This window comes from Haliotis cracherodii, unplaced genomic scaffold, assembly GCF_022045235.1.
Source record: "Haliotis cracherodii isolate W230 unplaced genomic scaffold, xgHalCrac1.p SCAF_3, whole genome shotgun sequence".
In the NCBI taxonomy this organism is placed as follows: Eukaryota; Metazoa; Mollusca; class Gastropoda; order Lepetellida; family Haliotidae; genus Haliotis; species Haliotis cracherodii.
The window spans coordinates 33,223,526-33,250,695 of NW_027266286.1; the positions used below are offsets into that span (position 1 = coordinate 33,223,526).

At 43.7% G+C, this 27,170-nt stretch overlaps 1 protein-coding gene across 4 annotated transcripts in view; it reads left to right on the top strand.

Moving 5' to 3' along the window:
* The window catches only part of LOC139474333 (armadillo repeat-containing protein 2-like), a 47,150-nt gene extending 21,510 nt beyond the window's left edge, over positions 1 to 25,640 (top strand). For all 4 annotated transcript variants that reach the window (XM_071257306.1, XM_071257307.1, XM_071257308.1 and 1 more), the window contains 10 exons: positions 3,802 to 3,852; positions 5,303 to 5,448; positions 10,616 to 10,715; positions 12,110 to 12,250; positions 12,857 to 13,049; positions 13,338 to 13,460; positions 15,660 to 15,773; positions 21,808 to 21,940; positions 22,519 to 22,679; positions 23,070 to 25,640. In XM_071257306.1, the coding sequence (XP_071113407.1) occupies positions 3,802 to 3,852; positions 5,303 to 5,448; positions 10,616 to 10,715; positions 12,110 to 12,250; positions 12,857 to 13,049; positions 13,338 to 13,460; positions 15,660 to 15,773; positions 21,808 to 21,940; positions 22,519 to 22,679; positions 23,070 to 23,236 (1,329 nt within the window). In that variant the 3' untranslated portion in view covers positions 23,237 to 25,640. The remainder of the gene's footprint in view (positions 1 to 3,801; positions 3,853 to 5,302; positions 5,449 to 10,615; positions 10,716 to 12,109; positions 12,251 to 12,856; positions 13,050 to 13,337; positions 13,461 to 15,659; positions 15,774 to 21,807; positions 21,941 to 22,518; positions 22,680 to 23,069) is intronic.
* Positions 25,641 to 27,170: the final 1,530 nt, after the last annotated feature.

Below are 27,170 nucleotides of genomic sequence, written 5' to 3' on the forward strand. Positions count from 1 at the left end.
TGTGGAAGACCAAATCTCAGCTCTCTTATAGTAATAGCGTCAGTGTGGTCAGTACTCAGGTGGTTGACAACTGTGGAAGACCAAGTCTCAGCTCTCTTATAGTAATAGCGTCAGTGTGGTCAGTAACCAGGTGGCTGACAACTGTGGAAGACCAAGTCTCAGCTCTCTTATAGTAATAGTGTCAGTGTGGTCAGTACTCAGGTGGTTGACAACTGTGGAAGACCAAGTCTCAGCTCTCTTATAGTAATAGCGTCAGTGTGGTCAGTAACCAGGTGGTTGACAACTGTGGAAGACCAAATCTCAGCTCTCTTATAGTAATAGCGTCAGTGTGGTCAGTAATCAGGTGGTTGACAACTGTGGAAGACCAAATCTCAGCTCTCTTATAGTAATAGCATCAGTGTGGTCAGTACTCAGGTGGTTGACAACTGTGGAAGACCAAGTCTCAGCTCTCTTATAGTAATAGCGTCAGTGTGGTCAGTAATCAGGTGGTTGACAACTGTGGAAGACCATATTCTCAGCTCTCTTATAGTAATAGTGTCAGTGTGGTCAGTAACCAGGTGGTTGACAACTGTGGAAGACCAAGTCTCAGCTCTCTTATAGTAATATCGTCAGTGTGGTCAGTAATCAGGTGGTTGACAACTGTGGAAGACCAAGTCTCAGCTCTCTTATAGTAATAGCGTCAGTGTGGTCAGTAACCAGGTGGTTGACAACTGTGGAAGACCAAATCTCAGCTCTCTTATAGTAATAGCGTCAGTGTGGTCAGTAATCAGGTGGTTGACAACTGTGGAAGACCAAATCTCAGCTCTCTCATAGTAATAGCATCAGTGTGGTCAGTACTCAGGTGGTTGACAACTGTGGAAGACCAAGTCTCAGCTCTCTTATAGTAATAGCGTCAGTGTGGTCAGTAATCAGGTGGTTGACAACTGTGGAAGACCATATTCTCAGCTCTCTTATAGTAATAGTGTCAGTGTGGTCAGTAACCAGGTGGTTGACAACTGTGGAAGACCAAGTCTCAGCTCTCTTATAGTAATAGCGTCAGTGTGGTCAGTAATCAGGTGGTTGACAACTGTGGAAGACCATATTCTCAGCTCTCTTATAGTAATAGCGTCAGTGTGGTCAGTACTCAGGTGGTTGACAACTGTGGAAGACCAAGTCTCAGCTCTCTTATAGTAAAAGCGTCAGTGTGGTCAGTAACCAGGTGGTTGACAACTGTGGAAGACCAAGTCTCAGCTCTCTTATAGTAATAGCGTCAGTGTGGTCAGTAATCAGGTGGTTGACAACTGTGGAAGACCAAATCTCAGCTCTCTTATAGTAATAGCGTCAGTGTGGTCAGTACTCAGGTGGTTGACAACTGTGGAAGACCAAGTCTCAGCTCTCTTATAGTAATAGCGTCAGTGTGGTCAGTAACCAGGTGGCTGACAACTGTGGAAGACCAAGTCTCAGCTCTCTTATAGTAATAGTGTCAGTGTGGTCAGTACTCAGGTGGTTGACAACTGTGGAAGACCAAGTCTCAGCTCTCTTATAGTAATAGCGTCAGTGTGGTCAGTAACCAGGTGGTTGACAACTGTGGAAGACCAAATCTCAGCTCTCTTATAGTAATAGCGTCAGTGTGGTCAGTAATCAGGTGGTTGACAACTGTGGAAGACCAAATCTCAGCTCTCTTATAGTAATAGCATCAGTGTGGTCAGTACTCAGGTGGTTGACAACTGTGGAAGACCAAGTCTCAGCTCTCTTATAGTAATAGCGTCAGTGTGGTCAGTAATCAGGTGGTTGACAACTGTGGAAGACCATATTCTCAGCTCTCTTATAGTAATAGTGTCAGTGTGGTCAGTAACCAGGTGGTTGACAACTGTGGAAGACCAAGTCTCAGCTCTCTTATAGTAATATCGTCAGTGTGGTCAGTAATCAGGTGGTTGACAACTGTGGAAGACCAAGTCTCAGCTCTCTTATAGTAATAGCGTCAGTGTGGTCAGTAACCAGGTGGTTGACAACTGTGGAAGACCAAATCTCAGCTCTCTTATAGTAATAGCGTCAGTGTGGTCAGTAATCAGGTGGTTGACAACTGTGGAAGACCAAATCTCAGCTCTCTCATAGTAATAGCATCAGTGTGGTCAGTACTCAGGTGGTTGACAACTGTGGAAGACCAAGTCTCAGCTCTCTTATAGTAATAGCGTCAGTGTGGTCAGTAATCAGGTGGTTGACAACTGTGGAAGACCATATTCTCAGCTCTCTTATAGTAATAGTGTCAGTGTGGTCAGTAACCAGGTGGTTGACAACTGTGGAAGACCAAGTCTCAGCTCTCTTATAGTAATAGCGTCAGTGTGGTCAGTAATCAGGTGGTTGACAACTGTGGAAGACCATATTCTCAGCTCTCTTATAGTAATAGCGTCAGTGTGGTCAGTACTCAGGTGGTTGACAACTGTGGAAGACCAAGTCTCAGCTCTCTTATAGTAAAAGCGTCAGTGTGGTCAGTAACCAGGTGGTTGACAACTGTGGAAGACCAAGTCTCAGCTCTCTTATAGTAATAGCGTCAGTGTGGTCAGTACTCAGGTGGTTGACAACTGTGGAAGACCCAGTCTCAGCTCTCTTATAGTAATAGCATCAGTGTGGTCAATAATCAGGTGGTTGACAACTGTGGAAGACCAAGTCTCAGCTCTCTTATAGTAATAGCGTCAGTGTGGTCAGTAATCAGGTGGTTGACAACTGTGGAAGACCAAGTCTCAGCTCTCTTATAGTAAAAGCGTCAGTGTGGTCAGTAACCAGGTGGTTGACAACTGTGGAAGACCAAGTCTCAGCTCTCTTATAGTAATAGCGTCAGTGTGGTCAGTACTCAGGTGGTTGACAACTGTGGAAGACCCAGTCTCAGCTCTCTTATAGTAATAGCATCAGTGTGGTCAATAATCAGGTGGTTGACAACTGTGGAAGACCAAGTCTCAGCTCTCTTATAGTAATAGCGTCAGTGTGGTCAGTAATCAGGTGGTTGACAACTGTGGAAGACCAAATCTCAGCTCTCTTATAGTAATAGCATCAGTGTGGTCAGTACTCAGGTGGTTGACAACTGTGGAAGACCAAGTCTCAGCTCTCTTATAGTAATAGCGTCAGTGTGGTCAGTAATCAGGTGGTTGACAACTGTGGAAGACCAAGTCTCAGCTCTCTTATAGTAATAGTGTCAGTGTGGTCAGTAATCAGGTGGTTGACAACTGTGGAAGACCAAGTCTCAGCTCTCTTATAGTAATAGCGTCAGTGTGGTCAGTAATCAGGTGGTTGACAACTGTGGAAGACCAAGTCTCAGCTCTCTTATAGTAATAGCATCAGTGTTTGCTTTGTTCAAAGCAGTAGCAGTAGCAGTCTATCACATAGATCATTTCAAGCCTAAGCATTAAGCTGATGTGACTGAAATACTGTTGAAAAGAGGAGTTAAACCCATCTCCTGCACTCTTTAAAACTGTCGGAGATTTTTGATGATTCTATTTAGACAGACTTCTAAACATTGAAGGATTGAACTCTATGTGTATGTAGTTTGTGTTGCTATGGAAACCTATAGCTGCTTTGAGTAATTCTTTCAGTCAGTTCATATTCACCTGTAGATTTTAACCATCAAGCGTAACATCAACAAACAGACGTGTAATCTGTTCACAGCATCGTGATAATATCTCTCACTGATTTAAGGGGTCTTTTTCAAACTAGTTGGACCATTTTGTCTTCTTCATTGAATTAGACAACAGGATTGTTAACCCTCCCCTTCATGCCAACATTGTCTTCCTGTCTCTCTGCTTTACATGTACATTTCTTTCTGATCAGAATCGAGACAATGGACGAGTCAGTGAACAGTTTGGACATATTTTAGTTCAGGTAAATGATTGCTTTCTTGTTATATTGAAGGCATTTGATGACGGATGTTGTGTGCACTTGTTTATGCAATTGTTACCAAAACAGAATAGGTTATGTTTCCTTCACGTAATTAAAGTTAAATTATTGACAGTGTGAAAGGATATTTAAGATGGAAATAAACAGTTGCTTCTCTGACATCTTTTCTATGGTGTCTTTTTTAATCTGATATTAGAATTTTCATATTTTGTCTATAAACATTTTTGTCTGAATGTTTTTATGTGTTTTGTGTTTGTCAAGATGATACCCAAGCAACAAGCTTACTTTCTTCAGCCTTACGTTTGTTTGATGATTTACTGAATAAAAATAGAAACACCATCCATCGTATCTAGTCATATTGGTTTAGAGGGAACTATATGTAGCTGCCTAGTCATATTGGTTTAGAGGGAACTATATGTAGCTGCCTAGTCATATTGGTTTAGAGTCTAGGAACTATATGTAGCTGCCTAGTCATATTGGTTTAGAGGGAGCTATATGTAGCTGCCCAGTCATATTGGTTTAGAGGGAATTATATGTAGCTGCCCAGTCATATTGGTTTAGAGGGAACTATATGTAGCTGCCTAGTCATATTGGTTTAGAGGGAATTATATGTAGCTGCCTAGTCATATTGGTTTAGAGGGAACTATATGTAGCTGCCTAGTCATATTGGTTTAGAGGGAACTATATGTAGCTGCCTAGTCATATTGGTTTAGAGGGAGCTATATGTAGCTGCCTAGTCATATTGGGTTTAGAGGGAGCTATATGTAGCTGCCTAGTCATATTGGTTTAGAGGGAGCTATATGTAGCTGCCTAGTCATATTGGGTTTAGAGGGAGCTATATGTAGCTGCCTAGTCATATTGGTTTAGAGGGAACTATATGTAGCTGCCTAGTCATATTGGTTTAGAGGGAGCTATATGTAGCTGCCTAGTCATATTGGGTTTAGAGGGAGCTATATGTAGCTGCCTAGTCATATTGGTTTAGAGGGAGCTATATGTAGCTGCCTAGTCATATTGGTTTAGAGTCTAGGAACTATATGTAGCTGCCTAGTCATATTGGTTTAGAGGGAACTATATGTAGCTGCCTAGTCATATTGGTTTAGAGGGAGCTATATGTAGCTGCCTAGTCATATTGGTTTAGAGGGAACTATATGTAGCTGCCTAGTCATATTGGTTTAGAGTCTAGGAACTATATGTAGCTGCCTAGTCATATTGGTTTAGAGGGAACTATATGTAGCTGCCTAGTCATATTGGTTTAGAGGGAGCTATATGTAGCTGCCTAGTCATATTGGTTTAGAGGGAACTATATGTAGCTGCCTAGTCATATTGGTTTAGAGGGAGCTATATGTAGCTGCCTAGTCATATTGGTTTAGAGGGAACTAAATACATGTATTGCTACTTAGTCCCTTGTGACATTATGACATTGTTGTGTGTGCAGCTGTGTGCAGCCCTGCGTAACCTGGCTGATGTGGGGTCAGGGAGGGAGCGGTTCCTGCAGACCGGGGTCATAGAGAGCCTCAGTCATCTTCTCGATGCCTACCCCAATGACTGTGATCTGGTACTCTACATATCCAGAATATTCAGGTAAGCTGACGTCCCCACACATTCCACACCCCAGGAATGACTGATGTTTTAAGTATTTGTTTGTCTGTTGGTTAAGGCCACACTCAGCAATATTCCGGTTGTATGACAGATGTTTGAAAATAATAAAATCTGGACCAGACAATCAAGTGAGTGAGTTGAGTTTAATGCCACTTTTAACAGTATTCCAGTTATATCGCGGCGTGTCAGCTTTATGTGGGAGGGAAGCCCGAAGTGATGGAGGTCTCAGATGTTTTTTACCACTTCGGTGAAACCCACAAGCACCGGTATGGTGCTGACAGACCTAGAAACATGATCGGGATGAATCAGGATTGGAACCCACTATCATAGGTTTCTGGCGTGCAAAAGGGACGCAACTCTGCACAGCGAATCGTGGCGCCTTAGACGACTGGGCCACTCGTGCCCCCCCCCCCCCCCGACGATCAAGTGATTGACATCATAAGAATCAATCTACACATTTGGGATACGATGCATGATGATGCATGAAGAAAGATCCCATTAGTCACCTCTTGCGACAAGCAAAGTCACCTTTTACGGTAAGCTTGGGTTGCTGAAAAACGATTCTAACCTGGATCTACCTTCTTTTAAGTGGCTGTGAGCTGATCCTCAAAATTTGTTATTTGACTGCAGTGTATTTGACTTTACCAGTTACTTTGATAATTGATCTGTGGACAGACCAATTTGAATACTTTTTGCAATGAAGACACGAGGAAAGAATAAAACCTTTTTAAGATAAAAAAAAATCATATATTAGGAAACAAATACTATCCATTTGCTTCAAGTGAATTCTTCGGAGTTGGAGAGAGCAACCCATGTCTAAATGTCAATTTTAGTACTGTAAATGTTCATTTTGGGATTAGTGAAGTCATGGAGGTCCCTATCCTTGCTGTGTTGTTATCCCCCGCCGCGCGAAAGCGCGAAGCGGGGGATATAGTATTCACGACCGTCCGTACGTCCGTCCGTCCGTCCCACCTGTTTGTTGCCGCGATATCTCAAGAACTAAACACTGGATTGTCTTCATATTTGGAACTATGGTGTATATACAGACTCCGCAGACACCAGTCGGTTTTGGTGACCTTGACCCCATTTTCAAGGTCACAGCAGGCATATCTGCTTTTGGAGTTGGAAAACGGTGTTGCCGCAATATCTCAAGAACTAATCTCTGGAATGTCTTCATATTTGGAACTATGGTGTATATACAGACTCCGCAGACACCAGTCGGTTTTGGTGACCTTGACCCCATTTTCAAGGTCACAGCAGGCAAATCTGTTTTTGGAGTTGGAAAACGGTGTTGCCACAATATCTCAAGAACTAATCGCTGGATTGTCTTCATATTTGGTACTATGGTGTACAGGCGGGGGATATTTCGTCACTCTGTGACAAATACTTGTTCAATTCCAAATGTTACTGTGCCTTTAGCTAAGCAGTTTCTACTGGTATTTTGTTTGTGATTCACCAAGCACTATATTTGAACATGTTAAATATTTATAAATTCAATTAACAAGCAGGGCTTTTGTAAAGTTTCCACAGTTGGAAGAATAAATAATAATTTTTAAACCTATCCTATCTCACACTTTGCATTTCTCCCTTCTTCTTCGATCCTATATCGGAACATGCTTGAATCGTGTTTCCAGCTTCTAAAACTAGAAACCGAACCGGCTATTTATGATTCCGGCTATTTTGGGATCCAACGACCTTGAAGACCTCTCCTTGTTCCGTGTTTGGGCGCTTCAAATATATCTCGATGCGTCGCGCCTCCACAAACGTTCCCATTGTCATCCGCGTCTATACCGGAAATTTCTCGGACGACGCTATCCTTCTGGCTACGTTCCATCATTCTACGAGTGTATACTTTCGCCGGGCCGCTACACCTACAATGTCCAATCCTCACAAGACTCGTGCGGTTGCTTCCACCATGGCCCTCCACAGTGACTGCACCCTTTCAACCATCATGGAAGGGTGTTTTTGGAAGTCGGATACTGTGTTTGCGTCCCACTAACTTCGTGACATTTCAGTCACAGACATACAAGGGCTCCACAAGTTTGGTTCGTTGGTGTTGGCTCAACAGCTGTCTCGCCCCAGTTCACGCAGAACATAAACTGTTATACTTCGTAATCCTTGCTGGTTACAATTGTATATACAGAATAAATCATTAAACGTTTACGTGGTATTACATGTTTTTTCATTGTTCAGGTTTCCCAGATTGAGTCCCTTTTGGAGGGTGAATTAGCTCATCTGTAGAGACTTTTTTAGAAGAATCGATGCCCTTCCAGGATAGATTTCAAGTCATCTGCCGTTTCGCTTATGCATTGACAGCTACGAGGTCGTTCTATATGTACGATGACATACGGGAAAAATGTATACCCAATCTCATGCTGTTATGCGTTTGAGTAACGTATTCGGGATCGTAAACACTGATTGATCGTGTGTATTTTTTTTCCACGCTCAAGAGTTCATGTCTTTAGACGCTAGACAGTTTTTCAAAATTCTGAAACAAAATTCAAAATTACACTGTCTAGAACCAGCTTCCTCGTGCATATCTCACGGTTGTAGTCTATACAGGCTAGGGTATCTCCGACCCACCATCCAACCATGGGATAAAATGCAAAGTGTGAAATAGGATAAGTTTAAAAATTTGGAAATTTTAGTATAAATTGTATATTTATATACTTATCCTATCTCACGGGCGATAGGCCCACCCGATGATGCCCGCATCTCATTTACACAAGCCTTATAAAGCTCTGTGAGAGAGAATGAATTGGTAGAGGCGCACACGTTGTCAGTTCAAGCAGGCACGGCGTGCACAAGAGGCACGTCATTGACCTAGCTTTTGGACGTAACCATGGAGATGCAGGGGGGGCTTGGGTGGCTATTTTTAGTTTTAGAAGCTGGAAACATGATTCAAGCACGTTCCCACATAGGATTGAAGAAGAAGGGAGAAATGCAAAGTGTGAGATAGGATAAGTATATAAATATACAATTTATACTAAAATTTCCAATTTTTACAATATACATACTGCTCATATGTTTTTCACTTATTCTGCATTACTTATTGCACATTGCTCTTCCTAGCCATGGAATAGTGGCATGGTTATTTTACATCCATGCATTGAAGATGCTGATTGTTTACTTATCTGCATTACTCCTTACTGCTTACTTTTGACAGAAATGAAGCTGTGTGAGGTCCAGCTGAAGAAAACCAGTTGTGAAGCCAACCCTCTTTCCCACCAGCGCCACCCACGTACCCGCATACGAGAGCACCCTATATGGACCCATTAGGGATTCATGATTTTATGCAGTCCATGTTCCAACAAAGGTTTGCGACCATCGTATGACAAGGTTATCTAAGCCGACGACTGTCCAGATGTTGGACATGTGATTGGCTTTCATACAGTGGAGGTCCGACGTTCCCTTAAGCCTTTAGCAGCTCCGCCAATTCTCCCAGTCTAATCGGTGCACTTTAACGTTGGCTGAACGATTCCACAGAGAGGGCGTTTGTACTCTTGTAGAATTTGTATCTTATGGCTTCTGGTAGGCATGATCTGTACCAAAACTTGAAGATCATCCCAAATTCACGACCATTATACATTTGACAGAATCATCATATGCGACCGGGTACCCACCTCTCGTGATCATCATTCACAGGACAGGACAACTTGCTCCTACATCGGCCACGTCACACATTCTTCACAGAACTCAAGAACATCACTTGTCTGTCTACCACACAGTTCACAGTGGATTATCCGTGTGTGGAGCTTGAACCTCGTACGACTGAATGCAGAATTATAGGTTACTCCGCAGGGTGATTTAAATGTCATGTGTCAAAAACTCTCTGACTGTCAACCAGAATTAGGTCAGTTGACCTATTGTTAGCCGTGCAGTGTATCCGACAATTTGGTTTCCATGCTCACTTGTACATAATGCTGCAACCACTCGATCAGACGCCTGTCGCTGTGCATCAATGTGACCGAGTCACTACCTTCAGTAAACCTCCGATGCCATCATGCGGGGTAAGGAGGCTCCACCCTTCATTGTTACCTTGATATAAGAACGGGAGCGCTTATACGATGCCGAGGAGATTGAAATGATCACCTTACAATTTTCACCCTACAGTACTTCTTCCCAAGGTGATGCAGAAGTTTGGGGCAAACAAGAGCCACGATTTTGATCACGCCTAGTTATCTGGTGGCTCTAATTCAGTGTTTGCGGTTCCAGAAGATTGGAAGATGACCAAGATCCTGGAACTGCAGGCTTTCTTATGTGCCTTCTGCACTCCTGCATGGGATTTAAATGTGGTACTTTTGTTGTTGCATGCTTCCCCTGTTAGAGCATCTCTACTCTACATCATTTTATGACCTCACCAAGAAGACATTCTTCTTATTAACACTGGCGACAGTGGCAAGGGCTAGTGAGCTTAAAGCTCTTAACATTAGCCTTGTACGCTTTGAGCGGGGTAAACCTCGGGCTGTGCTGGGATTTCCTTACCAAGAATCAACTATCAGGACAGCCCGAATGTCCCTTTGCCATCCCACCTTTATCTCCACGACAGAAGTCAGCTGCAACACCATCATCCTTCAGGCATATAAGATTGCCAACCTTGATCCACCAGTTGGCTTGCTAAATCAGTTTCTCGACTAAAGCGCACGCTAATTTCTCATGTTGTTTTTTAACAGGGACGTCCTCATACTCTCGTACTGTCTGCGGACAGCTTTGGTAAAATCTAAATATTTTTATCATTTGTATACTTATCCCACATAAGTACAATTAAGCGCCCACCTGTCGCAGACCTGCCTTCAGACGAAAGTACATGTGACAAGCAGTAATATAAAGATTTCATGACATCATCACTTGCGTTTGATCACATGGCAGCTGTAAGAGGGTCAGCTTCACAACTGGTTGGAACAACTTTTTCTTCCGCTGGTCTGCACACAGCTTCGTTTCTGTCAAAAGTAAGAAGTAAATGCATTAGGGAGTAATACAGATAAGTATACAAATGTAAAAGCTATTTAGATTTTATTAAAAGCAAAAATAAAATCTCTTATCGCAAATGCCATTCTTCATGACTCCAAAAGTTTGATAAGAAATTGCATCTGCAACACTACCCTCATATGAGATGTCTGTGTAGTGACAATGCTGTGTTTGCTTTCAGTAAAGTGACGCTCCATACGGACTGCTGCACAGTTTTGGCCAATGAACATTCCTGCTACAAGTCTTTCATTCATTTGCTCAACAGACATGTCAACAAGGAGGTAACACTGACGCTTGATATGTAGTATTGGGAATGAGGATTATAAATCTCTTATTTTTCTTATATTGATAGTATGGCAATAACATTACCTGCCCAAGCTCAATATTACTGTGGGAACTAGTACACTTTACTGGCCCAGTCATCTCTCTTCTGTCATGTTAGGACAAAAGTCAAACCCAAATTGTATTATTATTTTCTTTCATAACATAATATCCATAGCATTGACATTATTCAGTGCTTTATTCAAAGCAACCATTATAAAAAGTATGAATGCTTGGAGCTGATTTGCTCATATAGTTGATTGACCCATGTAAATGGGGGTGCTTAACATGTCAGAATTGACTGCCACAGTTTCCACACTTTGAAACCATATGTTCGAGTACTTCTGGGGGATGTTGTGTACAGACATATCATAAAAATTTGTGAACATTGATTGGCCATGTCAAAGGTCAAGGTCATCCTCAAGGTCATAGCCTTTTGTTTCCTTGTGTACTGAACAAACCCTGCATTGGGTTGACACCTGTTATCGGACTGGAAATTCCAGGGTTGTATGTTATGATTTCTGGGGCCTTCTGGACATGATAGTAAAGAGGCTGTTTCTGTTTTTGCAAATATGTGGAAACACTTTTGTAGTTTTCATGTAATGTGCAACCAGTTTCACTTACACAACCAAACAATCATGTATTTGGGAAATAAGACAACTTGAATTTTGCTGAAATAGACTGAGAGAAGTTTCAAATCATGAACTTAGTAATTCAAGGTGTTTAGACTGGCTCCTGGAGAGTTCCTTCACCTGCTCGTTGTCTCTCATCTTCCCGAGGCAAGAGAGTTAACTGACAATAAAGTTCAGTTTCTACCCTTGCCGAACTAGGCTGGTATTATGGAGTTACATTTTGGCTGGACTAATGAGTCTATGCATAGTCCAATCAAAATCTTGCAACGAAATCAAAATCCGTTTTGTAAACTGTTGTGCAGATTTCGGTCGATTGCAGGATTTACAAAGCATGTACACTGCCAACTCATTGTCAACAGATATTTTCCAAACCTTTTCATGTTTTTAATCAAGGTGCTCGCGTGATTTGATGCACTTCACGTTGTAAGACCCGTTTTATCACAGTATAGATCTTGATTATAGATCAGATCGTCTTGACAGGGCACTGTCATTTTAATTGAAACAAATGCAAGTGATGGAATCGGATTGGTCCATAGGAGAGGTTTAGAAGGGACATAACTCATAATAACCACTGGTGGCGCTACAATCGAGCTCAGGAATTCCAGCCTAGTTTGGCAAGGGCGGAAACTGGACTTTCAAAGTCAGTTAACTCTCTTGCCTCGGGAAGATGGTTGTCTCTGTCCATGTTGATCTCTTTGGTGTATTGCTGCATGATGTTGCAGGACGTGGTCGTGAGAGTGTGTTTTGTTCTGGGGAATATCACAGCCAAGAACGATGATGCAAGGAGAAGACTGTTCCAGGAAACTAATGCCATGCCCACCCTGCTTTCAGTATTAAAAACATTCCACAACATGGAGTCTCAGGTAAATACCTTTCAGGAACAACCTTGAATGACAAGTTTAGAAGTAATATGTGGATTAATTTGGAATGAAAATGAATTGCCCAGCTTTAGGTCTTTCATAATAGTTTTTCTGTGGTTTGAATCATTTCAAATGTATAAGCTTATGGTAATGCACCCTAGCATTTTTTAATTGAATCAAAATATGCTTTTCTGTGTACATGTACATGTGTTTTAACCTCCAATAAAGAAAAGTAAGGAATGCACAAAGCTGAAATTAGCCTGTACTCCAAATAGCAAGTAAAGTGAACAGAATGCTGATATGCAGTAAATATAGTTTTTGTGACACAATCTAGCAATTACTTAGTAAAACATATGAATTAATTAAACATTAAAACATCCTCGTCATGAATTGCTGGACCAGAATGAAAGTACTGACTCAGGGAAGCTGTCTTGCCTGTTTTCACCAAGCAACCCTCAAGCCAGGGGCCACATCTCGCGCACACCGTCCAGATGCAACACTGTTGTTGATCATCACCTGGTGCCAGAATCAGATACTGACAGTCAATGACAGTTTTGCGTTATGATTGTTTGCATTTCACACTGATTGAAACTGATTTTCTTCTTTCAGAAAAGGTCAAAGCCTGAGAATGTTACCACAAATGGCAGACACAACAATAATGATGGGGATTGTGCTGTCAACACAATAGATGACGTTCTGATCAAAGTCATTCGAGTAATCGCCAACTTGTCCATCAATGATTCTGTTGGGCCAATCATAGCTTCACATGTGGAATGTGTACAACTTTTACTAGCAATTCTAGGTGTGTGATTACAGTGACTAGAATATCAGTAGAATTCATCCACTGATGTCATATCAACTATTAATTGGAAGTCTGAATAATATAGCAGTTGTTTAAGAAAACTTTAACTCGTTCAATTCTATAAAATCCAAATATTAGGAAAACATTGGGGTGGGGGGGCAATGTATAAATTCATTTCCATGAAATGTTGTTTTGAAACTTATCAAGTCTGGCAGCAATAATACATGCATTATGTGTACGGTCTATTTGTGTTTAGGGGAAAGCAATGATGAAATTGTATTTCTTCAGATTCTAAAGACATTGGAAGCAGCGAGGAGCTGATTCTGAACACGGTGGCTACAATCAACAACCTTTCATACTACACCACCAAGACCAGCGCCATCACAGCCCACCAGAACACTGTAGCTCAGGGTGAGTGACCTGCTTGTCACTGATTACCAGTCATTTTACAGTTCATTGTAGAGCAGTATCATTTTACTGCTTTGGACGTTTCCAGACCACTGCTGGTTCAATAGGCACAGGGGCAGGTTAAAGGTGTTCAGTTAACTGTTGAATGTCCACAGGGGTGGGTTTAAGGTGTTCAGTTAACTGTTGAATGTGCACAGGGGTGGGTTTAAGGTGTTCAGTTAACAGTTGAATGTGCACAGGGGCAGGGTTAAGGTGTTCAGTTAACAGTTGAATGTGCACACGGGCAGGTTTAAGGTGTTCAGTTAACAGTTGAATGTGCACACGGGCAGGTTTAAGGTGTTCAGTTAACAGTTGAATGTGCACATGGGCAGGTTTAAGGTGTTCAGTTAACAGTTGAATGTGCACAGGGGCAGGTTTAAGGTGTTCAGTTAACTGTTGAATGTGCACAGGGGCAGGTTTAAGGTGTTCAGTTAACAGTTGAATGTGCACAGGGGCAGGTTTAAGGTGTTCAGCTATCAGTTGAATGTGCACAGGGGCAGGTTTAAGGTGTTCAGTTAACAGTTGAATGTGCACAGGGGCAGGTTTAAGGTGTTCAGTTAACTGTTGAATGTGCACAGGGACAGGTTTAAGGTGTTCAGTTAACAGTTGAATGTGCACATGGGCAGGTTTAAGGTGTTCAGTTATCAGTTGAATGTGCACAGGGGCAGGTTTAAGGTGTTCAGTTAACAGTTGAATGTGCACAGGGGCAGGTTTAAGGTGTTCAGTTATCAGTTGAATGTGCACATGGGCAGGTTTAAGGTGTTCAGTTAACAGTTGAATGTGCACAGGGGCAGGTTTAAGGTGTTCAGTTAACTGTTGAATGTGCACAGGGGCAGGTTTAAGGTGTTCAGTTAACAGTTGAATGTGCACAGGGGCAGGTTTAAGGTGTTCAGCTATCAGTTGATTTGCACAGGGGCAGGTTTAAGGTGTTCAGTTAACAGTTGAATGTGCACAGGGGCAGGTTTAAGGTGTTCAGTTAACTGTTGAATGTGCACAGGGACAGGTTTAAGGTGTTCAGTTAACAGTTGAATGTGCACATGGGCAGGTTTAAGGTGTTCAGTTAACAGTTGAATGTGCACAGGGGCAGGTTTAAGGTGTTCAGTTAACAGTTGAATGTGCACAGGGGCAGGTTTAAGGTGTTCAGTTAACAGTTGAATGTGCACAGGGGCAGGTTTAAGGTGTTCAGCTATCAGTTGAATGTGCACAGGGGCAGGTTTAAGGTGTTCAGTTAACAGTTGAATGTGCACAGGGGCAGGTTTAAGGTGTTCAGTTAACTGTTGAATGTGCACAGGGACAGGTTTAAGGTGTTCAGTTAACAGTTGAATGTGCACAGGGGCAGGTTTAAGGTGTTCAGTTATCAGTTGAATGTGCACAGGGGCAGGTTTAAGGTGTTCAGTTAACAGTTGAATGTGCACAGGGGCAGGTTTAAGGTGTTCAGTTAACTGTTGAATGTGCACAGGGGCAGGTTTAAGGTGTTCAGTTAACAGTTGAATGTGCACAGGGGCAGGTTTAAGGTGTTCAGCTATCAGTTGAATGTGCACAGGGGCAGGTTTAAGGTGTTTAGTTAACAGTTGAATGTGCACAGGGGCAGGTTTAAGGTGTTCAGTTAACTGTTGAATGTGCACAGGGGCAGGTTTAAGGTGTTCAGTTAACAGTTGAATGTGCACACGGGCAGGTTTAAGGTGTTCAGTTATCAGTTGAATGTGCACAGGGACAGGTTTAAGGTGTTCAGTTAACTGTTGAATGTGCACAGGGGCAGGTTTAAGGTGTTCAGTTAACTGTTGAATGTGCACAGGGGCAGGTTTAAGGTGTTCAGTTAACAGTTGAATGTGCACAGGGGCAGGTTTAAGGTGTTCAGTTAACAGTTGAATTTGCACAGGGGCAGGTTTAAGGTGTTCAGTTAACAGTTGAATGTGCACAGGGGCAGGTTTAAGGTGTTCAGTGTTTCAGCAGGACACACTGGCCACTGTTTTGTTTTTAGGTTTGGCAGCACCATCCCTGTGTAAGGCCTGCACCACTTGGGGCTTTGCTCCCACATTATGATGACATACTGTGATATAACTGAACTATTATTATAAGTGCTGTTAAACTCACTCATTAGCAGGGATCTGTTTGTGTCTGATCTGTATTGGTATTCTGATTAAAGGTCTTGTTTCACTTCAGTCTTATTGAAACTGGTGATGACAGACAACATGGAGGCCATGTTAGAAGCTTCGCGAGTGTTTGGCAATCTGACCAGACAGAGGACTGTTCGAGACCTTCTCTCCAAACAGAAAGGTGAATGAGACTTTAAATTACAGTACAGTAATAAGTATTAAGTAATACGTTACCACTGTTATACCAAGGCTGTTGTCTCCCACAACTGCTGCTATAGCGAAATCTACCACAGAGATCTCAATTACCTCATGCAGCACGTGCGTAGCCACCTAGCTGCCATGTGACACCCTTCACCCTTCACTCTTGTCTCCTTCGTCTGCGTAGCAAGACGTGTATACCTACTGCTGAAGCGTTCCTTGAATATTTGGTGATATTTATTATAGTTTATTCTCTAATAAACTGTGCTTTTATGGGGCGTTGCGGTAGCTACGCTTGGTTATAATTTTCCCGCCCTTTTTTCTATATACTTGCGGGGTTCGCGTATGCACGTTGTGTTTTACGTTTCCCCTGTTCTTGTATGTTTTGGGGGTTAACATCACTTATTTCTTTACATAAAAGTGATATGTGTATGTAATATGTTCACATTGCTCGTTTATTTTCTTGTGAAAATGCTCGTTTGTGAATCATTGTGGTGCGTGCGTTGTAACCATGTTTTGTTCTTTGTTTATAGAATACAAACAATATCTGACATGGAATTGTCCCCAGTCTCCACCCCCTCTACCCCTGCTCCTCGGAGTTGCGCGGTGTGCCGAAATTTTTTGTCGTCCCGGGATCCCCACGATCGTTGCCCGCGGTGCAGGGTTCCTTGCGGGGACACCCGGTGCACCCTGTGCGAAGGTCTGGGGCCTGCAGAGTTTGAGCGTTACCGACTGTACGTCCAGTCCGTCTCCACCCCTGTGGTGGCCGGTTCATCCGGTCGGGGTCCCCGTGCGGGTACCACCTCCTCGGCTGCGGCCCTCGGGCTGTCTGGGGATTCCGTCGCCACATTGTTGTCGAAACTTGTGGACTGGCGGCCTTATCGCAAGATAGGCCGCTGGCTGTTCCGTCCCCGGCCTCTTCGGTGGCCGCGGGTTCGGACGCAGGGTCCACTGGTACGGCGGCGGCTGCCGTGGTTACCGGTCCTTCCCCCGAACCGTTGCTTCCGCTATCAGTTAAGGACTGCGTGGCCATGGTTTATGACCTCTTCGAGGACATGCCAAAGCCCCTGCTGATACCGCGGGGAATCCACGGTTCCGTGGGTTCCTCCGAGGTGTACGACGAGACGTCCGACAAGGCTTTCCCGGCATCAACCTTGCTGCGCGGGATTAAGCCTTCTTTAGAGAAGGCCTTCGCGGCTGCCTCCGGTCGGGGTCTCCCGTTACCTCCACCGTCGTGGAGAAAAGGGTCTTTCCCGGTACATGACCTTGCCTTTCCCAAGGCTGGTCCTTCCGCGGAAGCCCATGTGGAGTCTTTGGGGGTCCGTGCCCCAGCGGTTGCCACGGTACCACAAGGTACCTTGCAACAGCTGGACACCCTCGCTCGACACTCCATGCTGGCAATGTCTCACGGAGACACATACCTGGCTGCAGCGGCCAGTCTGGTCGAAGGTTCTCCTACAGACCGAGACCAGCGCATTTACAACTGCTTGCTCGGTTTAAATGCTTCCCTGGAGTACGTTGCCGGGGCTTCGGCCTTTATTTCCGGCACGTGCCATTTTCTTCGGCGCCAGTCATATCTGGTTGCTTCAGGATTGGACGCTACCAATCAGGAGGTGCTCCTTTTGCAGCCTTGGTCTGCTCGGACCCTGTTTAATAACAAGATCCCTGGGGTTCTGAAGGAACAACAGGCCGCTGTGTCTGCCGAGGTCTCTCGGCACACACTGGATCTTGTGGGGTCCTTGCCTGGGTGCCACTCCGAAGCGGAGCACGCCCCAGGATGCTGCGTCCAGCAGGACTAAGGGGTCGGGTTCTTCTTCCTCCGGGAAGAAGCCCCGCTCTGAGGGCTCCGGTTAGGGTTCTAAGCAGCCCTTTCGCGGGAAGAAGGGGAACTGGGGGAAGCCCAAGTCGTCTAAGGACGGTAAGGGCCCCTCCAGGTGACTCTCATTGGAGGGGTTCGTATGCCGACAGCGCCAACTTCGGTTGGCCCGATGGCGAACCCGAGTCACTTGGCCCTGGACAGTTGCGCCTGCCGCAGCCTGTCAGGCCCCCCTCTCCTTCCCCAGTGGGAGCCAGACTCCAGACTTACTGGGAGAATTGGGAACAAGTGTTCGACGACCCGTGGGTGGTCAACACGATTCGGTACGGCTATCGGCTCGATCTCAAAGCGAATCCGCCGCTCACCGTTGCCCCCTCGGCAGGTTTCTATTCGGAAACCGATCTTCCCTTCCTCGCCGATGCCATCGGCAGGTTGGTGGAGAAGAGGGCAGTTTGGGAGTTAGCTCTACCAGAAATAACACCGGGGTTTTACTCCAGGATATTTCTCGTTCCCAAGAAGGACAGTGCCGAACTCAGAATGATTCACAACTTGAAATCGTTCAACGAGTTCTACCTGCGCAAGTCGCCCAAGTTCAGAATGTTGAGCTTGGCGGACCTGAAAGCACTGATTATGCCAGACGACTGGCTCGCTTCGATCGACCTGAAGGATGCTTATTTGCATGTTCCGATTCACCCAGATCATCACAAGTTTCTCAGGTTTGTCTTTCAAGGCAGGCACTACGAATGGGTTGTACTCCCATTCGGTCTTTCATCCGCTCCCTGGCTGTTCACCCGGTTAACCACCCCCATATAGAGGTTCCTCCATCGGAGGGGTGACCGGTACTTCGCGTACCTGGACGACCGTGTCACGCCATCTCGTTTTCGCACGTCGGCTCTTGGAGCAATTGGGGTGGATTATCAATCTCCCCAAGAGCGAGTTAACCCCTTCTCAGAACTTGCAGTTCATCGGAGGTCGGTTCAACACGGTGTCCCATCGCCTCTTTGTCCCCCCAGACCGGTTTCACAAGATTCAGGCGATGATTGCCAAAGTCTTAGCGGTGCAACAGACTGTTCACTTTTGGGAACAGCTGTTAGGGCTACTTGTATCAGCCCAGGACTGCACCGAACGGGGTCGTCTCCAACTCCGCCCGCTGCAACGTTTTTTAATCCAGTTGTTAGCAACGGAGGTGAACAGTGCGACCGTCGCCCTCCCGGATCGGCTCCGACCGCATCTGGAGTGGTGGACGGTCCCTTACAATGTCTTATCAGGAGTCTCTATGCAGCCCTACCGGGCCACGTTGAACCTGTATACAGACGCCTCTCTAGTGGGCTGGGGCGCCCATGTAGAGGGGGAGGTGAGCTCGGGGCTGTGGTGCGTAGACGAACTAGGTCTTCACATCAATTGTGTTGTGTTCAAGGCAGTGATCAACGCAGTCGATCACTGGAAGCATCGTCTCGTCGACGCCAGGCTCATGCTGACGCGACGGTAGTGGCCTATGTGAACAAACTGGGGGGAACACACAGTCACTAGCTACTCGATCTCACGTTCGAGTTTTACGCTCTGGTGGACAGTGTCCCGTGCCAGATACGCGCCCGTCACATCCCAGGTGTGCGGAACGTACTGGCCGATGCTCTATCGAGGCCTCAGGATCCGAGCCCCACAGAGTGGATGCTGAACCCAGTAGTGTTTCAGTGGCTGTGCGAACGTCGACCTGTTCGCAACGCGGTTCAACAGTCAACTCCCGTTGATACCACACATTCTAAGCCGGCTCCGAGGAGTAGGCTGTCGAATGTTACTGATCGCGCCCATGTGGCTGAACAGATCGTGGTACCCCGACTTGCTGACCCAGGTCACGCAGTCACCACTTCCACTGCCTGTAAGACCGGATCTCTTGATCCACCCTCACACCCGTCAGCTTCATCCAAACGCAGGGCAGTTCAATCTGCACGCGTGGATGTTGTCACCAAGCGTCTGAGGAGTAAAGGTTTTTCTCGCCGGGCGTCTCGGGCATATGTTAGTATGCATCATGATTCTACCCAGAAGGTGTATAATGCACGTCGTGTTATTTTCACGAAGTGGTGTTGTAAACATTACATTCATTCGCCAGATAAGGTATCTGTGCAGGATATTGCTCGTTTCATGTCTCACTTGCGAGAGACCCGGAAACTCTCCGGGGGTTCCATTGCCAACTATATCTCGTCCGTTGCTACGGTACGGGACGTTGCCAGTCTCTCCAAAGAGCCGTCGATACGGGGTATTATCAAGGGTTTCAAACAGCACGATCTTAAGAAGGGCCGCCTTCGGGCACCGGCCTGGGATCTTTCCCTAGTGTTGCAAACAATTACGAAAGCTCCGTATGAACCCTTGCATAGTGCTTCGTTCCGGCATGTGACTTGGAAAACAGTATTTCTCCTCTCCTTTCCCACGGCGGCACGTGTATCCGAAATTCATGCACTAGATGTCGCCAAGGTACGATTCGATAGGGGTGACGAAGGAGCGGTCCGTCTGGGCCTGCTCATGGGCTTCGTCGCCAAGAATCAGAGGATCGGGCAAACAGAGAGAGAATTCACTGTAAGATTACTCAAAGAAATCTTACATCCTGCTGATACTGAGGACAGAGTGCTGTGTCCGGTTAGGGCCCTTAAGTATTATCTTAAGGCTTCAAATGAACGTAAGACAAGGGCGTGACGGTCTGTTCATATCGTGTAACGCTAATCACACGGTTAACATAACTCGCAAGTCGATTGCGTTGTGGCTTCGTTCTGTCATCAATCTGGCGTACCGGTCTCGGGGGTCACCGGTAGCGGGGTCAAACCCGCACAAGATCAGGGCGCTAGCGGCAACATTTGCCCTACACTCGAATATCTCTGTTCACAGAATATTACGAGGTTGTTACTAGCGTTCTTACTCGGTTTTTGCCAATCATTACCTCAGAAAGGTTTCTGATGAAGACGTGGAGGGGGTGCACCGTCTTGGGCCGCTGATCGCGGCACAAGCGGTCATCTAGGGGGTGTGTCCAGCGCAATTCCAAACTCCGCAGTTGTCAGTCCTTGCACGGTGGTCAATCTGGGTCGTCTCCAATGTTCCCACGCCGTGGGTACAGGAGTGGGGGTCCTGCAAACCAGCGCACTCACACCACAGGTGAGGCGGCTTTTTGTGTGTTTTGTCCTTATTTGTATTTTGACAATTATGCATTTAATTGTCTTTCGTGTATTCCAACCTTGTGATACATGCTTACGAATACTGGAATTAGGTCACGCGCCTAATGCATACATTTAGTAGGCTTGCTCTGGGATATATGGTCTGAATGAAATTAATTTCCCTCTTTCGACTGTTTAACCTGATCTAAGATTTAGCTCACGCGGATACAGTGTTCTCATCCGCTGCTGCGATGAAATACCTATCCAGTGGGGCCGTTTGGAGTCACCAATCATTTTGGCAATGATGATTGAGCCTTACGGTATGCACTTGACAGTGCTTTGGTATTCCTATAGGGTAACGCCTAGCTAGGTGCATGCGCATCGAGTGCTTCCGCCTTGGTGTTTACTTCCGCTGGTCGGAAGGAACGCTAGCAGTCAGGATTCGGGTTGTAGGTGCTCCCCACCGCCTACTGTGGTAGTCAGCCTCGGTATAACAGTGGTAACGTATTACTTAATGTAATTTGTAGAATTTTCCTATTCGGAATATTCTATAAGTAATACGTTACCACTGGGCTGCTGCCCGCCCGACCGTCCCCCAAGCACTTGCTCTCGCAAGAGACAAGAGTGAAGGGTGTCACATGGCAGCTAGGTGGCTACGCACGTGCTGCATGAGGTAATTGAGATCTCTGTGGTAGATTTCGCTATAGCAGCAGTTGTGGGAGACAACAGCCTCGGTATAACAGTGGTAACGTATTACTTATAGAATATTCCGAATAGGAAAATTCTACAAGATCTGTTAGTGTATGGCTTTATAGTTCCCAGGGTTTGTCAGCATTGTTAGATGGTTTCTTCAAATTGTGTCAATGGGACAATCAGTATTTGTATGCAAGATTTGTGAAGCATTTAATTCAAAGCTGTTTTAAATTTGATCCACTGTTACCAAAAAATAGATGATGTTATACCTAAACAGATATATATACAGGTTGTTTTAGTTCACAAGGAAATGGTACTACTGATGTTTCAAGTAGAAACTGTCCTGTAATCTGGTGAATCTGTTTCAGTTGATGAGATCATGATCACCTTGCTGGACTCAGGGAACAGAGAGCTGGTGTTCATTGCATGTGGCGTTCTCATCAACTTCATGGCTGATGAAGATAAGCGACCTCTTCTCAAGAAAGAAGGTGGCATAAAAAAGTGAGTTATCTAAGCAACAGTGTATCCCTGCAAGTCAGTCTATTCAATTCTAAAAATTCTTCATGCTTCAGGGATAGAATTTAGCACAAGCCTGCTAGCCCAGACCAGTTTTGGTAACGTTAAAGGTATTCTAAGGGCTAGTAGAATTTTAAACATTTTAATGGTTATCGCTATGTGTTATCACTATGCTAGCAGACTTGCTTGGTTAATTTCTATGCCTGCTTTAATATTTCAAGTGTTTTCAGAGACATTTGGAGTACTTATGGTGTAAAGTATGACATTAAGATAGGAACTTTATTGTGCTTAATACGTCTTGCATCTATTCAAGTAGGCATCTGCAAATCATTTTCCTTATTATAACTCTTTTGGATTCCAGGGCAAAATAGATCAAAGATGGATGTTGTGGACTGTGGCATTGAACAACTCACTTACTCTGTGACTGTCAGGTCCTTCCGGCTCAGTTCACATACTTATTTGGGCTGACCATTTCACAGTATCCATATCATCATTAAAGAGTACTTATTATAGAGTAGTTGTCATGTATGGGAGTTACTATTGACACTGTGGACATGTTTCAGATTGACTGAAGTGTTGCGAGACTTTGGGCGTGAGGACTGGCAACTGGGCAGTGTTGTTTGTAAGGTGTTGTGTAACTACAGCACTAAGATCACAAGTACAAACTCATGCTTCGGTGAAGCAGAGGCACAGGATCTTGTCGATGTGCTGGTAGAGTATCTGGGTGAGTCATCTTTCTTACACATGACTTGCTTTCACTTCACAAATATTAAGTTTATTTTGATACTCCAGTATGACTATCCTCCCCATGTTTATGAACGAGCTCAGTGATGGCTAAAACATTTCTGACATCAAAGGAAACCCATGATGTAAGGCTTATATCCAATAACAGTTGATGGACTGAAAAGCATGTTACCTGTGTTTATGACATATGTTGAATACATCCCAAGATGGCTGTTGCAATGTGAAAATATCAGGCTGCACATGTGTAGATATTTCAGTAAAGAGCTACAGAATAGCTGATGCAGTGTTCACATACTACATTTGTCATCAAGGATTCATCCAGAGTTGCATGGGCAATGTTATCACGGTATTCTTCTCTCACTGCTTTCAGATAGGGAAACAGCTTTAGAAGCATCTCTGAAGGATGAAGTAGATGAGGATTTGAAGGACTACCTGTGTGAAACATGGGAGGCTGACTTCTGTCCTGTTGCATCACAGCTGTTGAAGAGGATAGAGATCCATCAGTCCAGCTTTGAACCTTTGGAAGCGCCAGGGTGATAGGCATCTGGTGGCTGAGCTACGAATGTATTAGCATGAGTTGAATGTGGTGTACTAGTCGGTGGAGTGTGAGTGAAATCCCAGAACATTATACACACTAGGATGATTGGGAAGAGTTTCAACAATAAGGAAATAACTTTCTTAGTACCTCAATTTGTGATAGCCAAGTTTTATTGTTGAAGTGTCAAATGTATAGAATTGGTTGAAGAGAAACATTTCTGAGCATATATTTGTTACACATGTATTTGTATAAACCCCACAGGATTTCCCTGCATGATGTGAAGAGTATTAAGAAAGGTTAGTTATCTGTTGTGTGTACAAAACTACGATATTGTTATGATGGGAGGTCAACCTATAGTCCAGTGTATAAGCTTGTGATAGAGTTGGCTGTATCCTTAATACTGATAGTACATAATGGTGGAACTACTTGATGACTTGCCAGTGAATTGATGAAACATTGTGCACAATTTGCATTAAATGACTAGTCTAATGACAGAACTCGATCTTGAAGTGCATTTGTAGGGTGTGTAGAAACTGTCAGTATACCTTAGGAAGATCAAGTTGAGTTGGTTACACTACCCGTAATTGTTTGTGATGTAAGCTGGTTCCCCACGTGTTTCCCCAAGGCTCTGTGTTCTCCTAATGGGGCATAGCTATGTGTGCCTCTTTCCGTCCGCTTTTTTATTCAGTAACCTGTGATGTTTGCCAGTATTTTATTCTTTGCATGACAGTTGACAGAAATATTGTTGAGTCACAAAAACAATTAGTTTGGGGAGTCAATATGCACAATCACAGTCCTAATCACAGAGCATGTTAGCCTATTTGACATGTGCCTGTGTTATCTCCTTATGAATCTGCACTGTTAAGTTCCTTACCAATTGAGAGGTCATTATAAGCCAGGGCAGAGTAACCAGAAAATGAAGACATGAAGAAGACTGTTTACCTCACTATCTTAGTGTACATGTGGTTTTTGTATCAACACCACCAAAGTTCTATTCTCTTCTCAGAAATATCCTTCTAGTCTTACCTAAATACCTTTATACATGCTGAGATACATCCACGGGGAAGTCGTTAGCCTTTAAGTTTCTCTGGCTCAATAACCCTATGTGTAAGGACAGGCACCGAGTTTCAGGTTCATCAGCGATTTCTGCAGGACAAGATTATCATGTTTTACCATGAGTTCTATGCTTTAATCATGTTAATGTTAAGACTCTTCAGTATTGCTGTGTTGCTCTTCTATCAGTAATTGTATATACATGTACAAGAATATATTTATTTCTATGAAACATTCCAATGTGTGTGTGTGTGTTTGCTGTATCACCTGTGATTCTTGTAAATACATCCTTTGTTGATAGAAACATTCCATATTTACAAGGAAACTGTTCCATCCCTTATAGAATATTGATCATATGAAATAGATACCGATATTGACACTTGTACTTGTTGAGACAGTTCTACAAAGTTTATGATTGTTATGAACTATCTAAGAAGCCAAATTATGACATTTATTTACTTATGGCTTAAGTGTTTTTCAACACTGGCGATGAAGATGATGAAGTTGATGACTGAATCAGTGATGAAGAATGTAATGTGGGATGTCAGGCATTTCCGTCCAGTTTTTATTGTCATTATATTTATGTTCGTAAAGAAACATACTATTTAATAACAATGTGACTTTAAAATAAACAGAAGAAATGGTACCAATCTTCGTGAAACTCATTATTTATTTCATATGAAAAGTTCCTATGTTAAACTCCATTGTTTCCACAGCATCGCTGATTCTTACACATGTTAAGTTTTATGTTAATCGTGGCTTTTGCTATTTTTCCTGAGTTGACAGTAATGTTTGCTGTTTTGCTTTTCTTGCTTGTGGAGAAGAGATGGACACAACACAGCAGTAAAGATTTGTTTTGCGCAGGTGTAAAAGTTCACTGCATAGTAACACTATGGAATGTACTAAAGTTCACTCTCTACAGTCGTGTATTTGCAGTTGTGTGTCAGTTAATCTGTACATTTTTTTTAGCCCAGTATGGAAAACCTGAATGGCGGGATTGTGCAGTCAAACAGTCTGTTAATATTTGATAGATCATACTGTGCATACAGGATACCGGTAATAGTAATGACTAAGTTTGCTTACTCAACTGAAAAACTATTGGTTAAAGGTACATGCTAATTTTATAAATCAGATTCAAACCAAATGGAATATATTATGTTGACATCTCTTTGACATAAAAGTATGATAATGCTATTTCTCATTGAAGGATCCATTAAAAACAATGTTTAATGATATCAATGAAATTCTTAGTCATTGAGGTAATTCAATATTGGGGGACACACTTGGGTTTCAAATACAAAATTGTATTATTTAAGATAAATACTTTGTACTTTGTACAAAATGTAATATTCCGTCCAATAAATACTGAAAATATGCTGTTGTGTGGTGTGAATACAAGTGAATCTGGCAGCCGGAGGACCAGAGGTCCCCTTGTACTGCCATGTATGGTGAGGCCAGGAGACGTGGACATCAGTCATGTAAGCTGGTACATTTCACCATGTACAGTTATAGGCATCCCTTGGGCAAGAAGGAATCAGAGGATTATGGGTCCAAACCCCAGATTTGCACTGATTGTGATTCATGGCTTGTCGGCACCATCCCCATGCCAGTGGTAAAAACATCCCGCAATCAGGCGACACACGTGACATTACTGAAATACTAAAGGAAGGGGTCAACCAAACTCCCCAGTCACCAGTGAGAGACAAGCAGCATGTCACAAGGGCTGTATTATTAGTGATTGCTGTACAAGCAAAGTTTGTTAATGTCAGATGAGTAATAATGGATGTTTTTAGGCAAATATGAAATGATTTGATTCTCTGACTTGGCCATTAACACTGTAATAACAATTTACATATGTTCATTTGCAAAACCAATTATTTCAACCTCAACCTTATTTCCACGTATTGACTGAACTTTCCTATCAACACTCATTTGAGGAAAGTAATATGGTTCACATTATAATCAACAAGAATTTCAGAAACAGTAAAATCTAAGCATAATTGTAATATGGTATTAATTGACCATCTTACATTTGCATGTATTGCATTACACTAAGTGCAATAATCTTGGACGTGACAAACAGAAGGTGAGAGCAGTTGATTATATGTCTGAAAACAATGACAAAATGTGTGTAAATGAAACTATGGACATGCACGATCATTACAATTGAGGTCGTCTCAACATATACTAGCGGAAAAAGTATATTACGCTTTCACAATGCCACGGCTTGCTCCAATTCGTACACTTGTGACGTCGCGTCAAGACAACATATTTGATTGGTGCATCTGCGGATGTTTTGAGGCAGCATAACATAGCTGTACTACCATGGCCGGCTGTTTCTTTAGATCTCTGTCAAATAGAACATATCCAAGAATATTGCACTCATATAGTGAGGTGTGTGTGTGTGTATGTGCGCATTAGTCTGGACGATTTTATAGAGCTAGACCACTGGTTGGTTGGTTGGTTGTTTAACGCCGCACTCAGCAATATTCCAGCTATATGACGGCGGTGTGTAAATAATCTAGTCTGGACCAGACAATCCAGTGATTAATATCATGAGCATCGATCCTCGCAATTGTGATCGATGACATGCATCAACCAAGTCAGCGAGCCTGACCACCTGATCCCGTTAGTCGCCTTTTACGACAAGCCTGGGTTGCTGAAGACCTATTCTACCCCGGAATCTTCACGGGTCACTAGACCACTGAGATACCTTGCTGCAGTTTAACATGAAATACCCCACCCAGACACAGCATACTAACTTCGAGCCGACCAGTCCTTGTTTTAGACCCTTAATGCCGAGCTCCAGACAGAATAATAACAAGCACCATCTTTTAACGTCTTAATCAACCTGCGTTTAGTGATTCATTCACCTAAACC